The sequence below is a fragment of the Hypomesus nipponensis genome, chromosome 19, assembly GCF_054491055.1.
Source record: "Hypomesus nipponensis isolate SF chromosome 19, ASM5449105v1, whole genome shotgun sequence".
Classification (NCBI taxonomy): domain Eukaryota; kingdom Metazoa; phylum Chordata; class Actinopteri; order Osmeriformes; family Osmeridae; genus Hypomesus; species Hypomesus nipponensis.
The window spans coordinates 15,539,001-15,545,000 of record NC_140379.1 but is presented as its reverse complement, the minus strand read 5'-3'; the positions used below and the strand labels follow the sequence as shown (position 1 = coordinate 15,545,000).

The 6,000-nt window shown below is 47.6% G+C and overlaps 1 protein-coding gene across 1 annotated transcript in view; it reads right to left on the bottom strand.

Annotated features, from left to right (window-relative positions):
* The window catches only part of plekha7b (pleckstrin homology domain containing, family A member 7b), a 72,511-nt gene that overhangs the window by 65,119 nt on the left and 1,392 nt on the right, over positions 1-6,000 (bottom strand). Inside the window, exon 4 of the mRNA XM_084681927.1 lies at positions 1-230. This exon is cut by the window's left edge and continues 100 nt beyond it. Coding sequence (XP_084538053.1) covers positions 1-230 — 230 coding nt within the window. The remainder of the gene's footprint in view (positions 231-6,000) is intronic.

Below are 6,000 nucleotides of genomic sequence, written 5' to 3'. Positions count from 1 at the left end.
GAGGAAGGCAGCCACAGCAGCTGGCTCCCATCCTGCCGCTGGTACTGGCATCCCTCCTACCCAGCTCCTCTCTGACCTCCTGCCTCTCTTCCTTCTCCTTCCCCTTCTGCTCCTGTTCCTCGCCCTGCTCCTGCTTCTGTTCCTCGCCCTGTTCCTGCTCCTGTTCCTCTCCCTGTTCCTGTTCCTCAGCCTGTTCTGCGTCTGGTTGTGTGGACGGTGACTGGTCCATTCTGGATAACAGACATGGTCAGAGTAAACTCATCTCCTCTCACCCCCGTGGCTGTTAATGTATTCATAGCAGCCTCTGGACCAGGGTTAAATATCACTGCTCAAACCAGGCCTGATGGAATGCCTGTTTCCCCTCCGCAGTACACAGCTAGCCACTGTATCTGCCCCTCAATCCTCTCTTTGTCCTCCTCGCTTTCATCCAGTGCTCTGCTTTAACCTCCACTCTGTCCTGTGGGCCACCAACAAAACCTAATGTGTTCTTAAACCCTAATGACCTCATCAGTCATCATGGATGTGACGGCGACATGGCAGTGCTGTTTGAGGCCTTGTGTTCCTGTACAGGCAATCACACAGCTGGGGGGAAAGATGAATGGCCGTAACGGCAGACCTGAACAGGCGTTCAGACATGAAACCATTGTGTGATCGTGCGTGTGCGTGTATATGGGGTGGCGTGGGAAGTGTTGACAAACCAGTTCATGTAAATGTACTGTCCTGCCATAAAGATAGACAAGCAGCTAAACATATGAAGTCATATCTTTCAGAAGGGTATATCAGTTTCAAAGCCACTGTCTCCGGCCAGGTATTCAGAGCACTGCTAACTGCCTCTACATCCACAGGATAAATGATTCATGCTGCAGGTAGAGAAGAAGAGTGCTGGAGGACGGAAAAACCCCACCGCACACAGGCTCCGCTGCAGCCAAAACAAGGAGTCATTAAGAAGTCTTGTCACAGCTTAAGGCTTCTGCCACCGTCTTTACCTCTGCTGCATAATCACCCCTCCCCCCCCACCCCCGCCACACACACACACACAAATGTTTCTGCGTGTGTGGCATCCCTATTTAATCATGTAACGATTAGTACACAAGAGACGCATGGATCGGTCCGTGGCATTTTTGCATGAAAGAAATCCCTACACAGATATTTGTAATGTCATATTATACACACATTCCGAACAACACTTTAGAGATGAGAGACACATCACAGCTGTTTTGATCTCAAGTTGACAATGGCTGAGGAAGCATCAACCTGTAGGTGGGGTTATTTGGGCGGGGTGGGGGGGGGGGTAGCAACAGGCATGGAGCTGAACAGAAGTTCAGTGCCTAGAACAGACGAAGAGAAAAGCTATAAAAGAGAAAAGCTTACAGAGAGTTTGGACAGCTTGAGATGCAGGCTGGAATGAATGGATGAGGGAGGGATGGAAAGATGAGGAGGTAGGAGGACTGGAGGGATGAGGAGGGATGAGGAGGGATAGAAGAGGGGTGAAGGAGGAGGGATATAGGGATGGGGAGGAAGGGAGAGACGTGGGCGGGGAGAAGGGACTGAATCCTCTCAGAATACGTAATATCAGGTGGTCACTGCTTGGTCTCAGCAAACAGCTGAAAGAGGAGCAGTCTGCTGTTTGCACAAGTTTGTGTCGCTCATGTTTACAATTAACACTCCATTACCTATCCAGTAGCATACTGTACTGTGGCGCTAAACCGAAACATGTATTGGATTAATAACCTCCTGGTTAGACGAGATGTTTACACAGTGGCCTCTGTGTGAACCTGTCTGTTGGGGGAGAAGCAGTGTTGGAACAACTAGGAGCAGCTGCTTGAATACAGCTCTGCTACCTCATCTTCATTTTATCGTGGCTGAGACTGAGAGAAAGAAAAAGAGAGAGGAGAGAGAAAGAGAGCGGGAGCGGGGAAGAGAGGCAAAGAAAAAAAGACGGAGGGAGAGAGCAAAAGAGAAAGAGACAAAAAGAGAGACAAAAAGAAACAGAGATAGAAAGTCACAGAGAGAGAGAGAGCCAGAGAGAGAGAGAGAGTGAGGGAGAGATTAGTAGAATGATTGTGTGTGATTGGTATTCACTAGCATGTTCCCCATCACATGCCCCCTGAGCATCTCTTCTGGTACTTGAGACAGACATATCTGATATCCAATCAATTCCCATCCTCTACTCAGGTCCTTGAAGCAAACATGGGGATATTGAGCAAATCCAATACTGTCCACACCATCCTACCTGTATGTTCACTCGGAGGATATTACGTCTGTGTAGGAAACCAAGCTGTTGCATTGTGTGTGATTATATGTTGATCAAAAGTAACATGAGTCACAACACTGTTTGATAAGAAGATCTTCTTTAAAAAGGAATATTTCCTGTCTACCAGGATCTATCTGTCAGGAATGAATTTAATGACGAAGAAATAGATGACAGCAAAGGACAATATGGAGACATAAACTTCCTTTCAACTTTCCGAAAGACTCAACACACTTCATTTCTGCCTCGGTGCCGTCGAGATGAAAACAGTTGGGATGCTCTTGTAAAGAGGACACTTCATACGCTTCTCTTTAGTTTGGCAACTTTTCACACTCCAATCCACTGGGGTCAAGCTACCCCACTAAAAGTGGAGATCTACAAAGGACCTCAAAAGTTCCTAATTATTCCAGTACATTTCCAGAACATTTTGAAAGTTGGTAGTGACTTTAAAAGATTTGTTTTTGACAGCTCCCCTTTGGTTAAAAACAGAATCTTACGCATTAAAAACCCCAGGTTTGGACTTGAGTTCCACTTGAGGATTGTAGGAGTAGCAAGGAAGAGACACCAGCCTCCACTGAGCAACAGTATTCCATAATCCAACACCAAACTCCCTTCAGATGAAGGAGCTCTCAGCATACAGGGGTCAGGGGTCACCTGTAAGTGCGGCGGGGTTCCTGTGTAACCTTGTCTGACTGGACGGTTGAAGATATGCATTCAAGCATTAGTGACGGAGGCGAATCTGCTCAGTCTGCAGAAACAGGGAGCTTCATTAGAGGGAACCCCAGAGATAAACGCCTGTAGGGGAAAAAAAACTGAACTGGCTTTAATCTCCATTTAAAGTGTTTTGCTTCAACACTTCTAAAACATCTTACGGCTAATTAACTCATTGTGCCCTGAGCCCAGAGTTACCAGAGAGCATACAATGCCAATTAGAAACCCAGTGGGAAGGAAGCGGTTTGGAAGGCAGAATAAACCCAGTTATTTCCTTGGAGATCTGCGAGAAATTATAAAATATAGATATAACTATTAAAATCAAGAAAAAAGAAAAAACTGAATCACAACAGGAGATGATATGAGGAGGTCTGAGGTCTGTGTGTGTGCGTGCGCATGCATATGTGTGAGTAGAAGTATGTGTCTATAGTATCATGGATATCCCACACTTCCCTTCCCAAACTCACAGGCTTGCAAACCCAAACCACAATGTGAACAGTGTCCCAACAGGACACCATTGTACCTCAATGGGATTATTTCTACCCTGAGGGAGCTATAGAGTTGCACTTCTCCAATGCACAATCACTGGCCCAGCACTCCATGTGCAGGGCTGGGGGTGGGGGAGGTCGGATGGCCTGAGAAACTCATTTTTCACAAGCTCCACGCACCTCCATATAGAAACTAAATGTACTCTTCATGACAGGGGATATGACTGTGATCTTCTCATAATGACATAAGGTTCTTATTATGATTCTATCACAGGAGCAGGTACCATGCCAGACAGCCCTGAGAGAGAGGTTAGGTGAGAGCAAGGTCCCTAAGACTGCAGCCTGGATGTAAATGACTACGGGCCTGAGTTATACGACAGCCTCGCTCGCTCGCCGCCCCAACAATCCCTCCTTTGTACTCCGCCACTGCTGGTTTCCACCGGCAACCGGCAGCACAACCAGCCGACCGTTGTCACGGTAGCGCCATGTGGATTCTGGATTCAGCTCAGCCTGTCACAGCAAGCTCCCAGGGGTGGTAGAGTGGGGGCAAGCAAAACCCGAAAACTCCGACAGTGAGAAATAGTCCAATGACTAGGACTTGGACTGAGACATGACTAAGGACATTGGTCATACAGTACAAACACCAGCTCCAGTAAAACCAAGTGCCATGGTTTTGAGAGACTGGAGCAGTGATGAAGCAAAGCAGCACTGGCTCCCCTCAGCGTGCTTAATTAGCTGAGTGCTATAGGGACTGGCCAGGTGGACCATGCATTCAACGACCCTCCCATAATTACCTAAAAGACACACGGGACAAATGTTGGGAAGCTTGGAGAGTCAATGACCGCCTGCTGTAAATCAAATAGACCTCCAATGTAGATGGCCCACTATGCAGTTTCTAACAGCACACCATTAACCGAAGATAATAACAAGTACATCAGCACAATTGAAGCATTCCCCAGTGAGGTGTAATGAGAAGGACAGCCCTATCACAAGGGCAAGCTCCACATCAATCAACAGCGCCTTCGAGTAGCTCACAAGCATTCACACTTGAAGGCATTTAAGACATCCTTGCCCCGTCTCCCTTTTCATTCAAGTTACCGCGTGAATCTAGGTGCCTCTGCGGGGGCTCTCAAGTGGGCACTTGGTCACAACCCAAATCTATGGAATCTAGTTATCTTTTATTGGAATTCTGTTTTTGCTTGGCCTGCCTCATAAAACCGTATTCACCAGTGCCAAGAGCATGGGCCTATTCTGTGGTCTCTCAGTTCTGTTGGGAACTGACTCTCGGACAGTAGCGCAGATGCAACAAAGACACAATGTCCACCGCCAGGAAAACAAGACCAACAACAGGATCCTTCCATCAAGTTGTCGAGGATACAAACAAGGGATTGACTTCACAGCCGTGACATTTAGGGAAACTATGCATCCCTCAACTTCACTGCTTTTCTCTTTGTTCTTGTCATGCCAGAGAGAAAGAGACACACAATGACCCACTTCATGGCACCACACAGTAAAAGTGTCAACGATAACAAATTTCTGATTATGTTTTTTTTATGTGCCTCTTTCGAAACCCAACCCATCTGGCGCCAGTTTATTGCCTCACTTTTCCAGAAGTTTCTACAGTATGGTGTGTCTTTCTTGTGTTACAATGTAGCACGACTAAAATACAACAAGGAAGTCTCCCTGGCATTTGCATACGGGCTTAGCGCGGATGCGAGCTTGAAAGCGTGTTTGTCTGCATTATCCGTTCACGTATAATCTCAAAGTAAAAGCCTCCTTCACAAGCCATCTTCACAAACATGATTACAAGCATGGGAGTACAATGCAGCGTGGCAGGCCCTCTGTCTGGGGCAAGTGGGGCAAACTAAAAGGGGCATGGAAGGGGACAGTGGGTGCAAGCCCAACCAACTTCAGTCTCCCTCCCAGGGGGGAGGAGGAGTCCTAGCACTCGGTCACAATGAGGAACCAAAGCTAAGGCATTTCTAATTGCGTCGCTCTGTTTTACAGTGGAGCTGGAAGTTCATCAGTGTTATCTTGATTTATCTGTTGGGTTTCAGTGTGGTCTGTGTGTCATACTGTGATAAATATGTTTGTCTTAGTACCGAGCCACCTGTCTGTGTGTCAGTTTACCTGCCTGTCTGCCTGCCTGCCTGCCTGCCTGCCTGCCTGCCTGCCTGCCTGCCTGCCTGCCTGCCTGTCTGCCTGTCTGCCTGCCTGCCCCCCCCACAGGCTCCCTGCAGACAGGCATGGTGTGACACGCTGCGTACTGTGGAACCACACAGCAGATGCAGGTGGCCCAACATAAGTGTCTGGATAAAACAAATCATAGAAAGTAGCCAGAGTGGTTTTATTGTGCTTTCTGTTGTGTCACGCAACACTGGCTATTGAAGCTGCCATGAGGGAGGAGAGTGGACACAGAACCAGCCCGGTTGCCGTGGTAGCCAGCACAAGGATTGGTTTGTTGTTAACGCTAAAAAACCCATTCTCCATGGGAATAAACACAAAGAGAACGACTTTGAAAATGTCTCTGCTTCAAAACTGCAATCATGC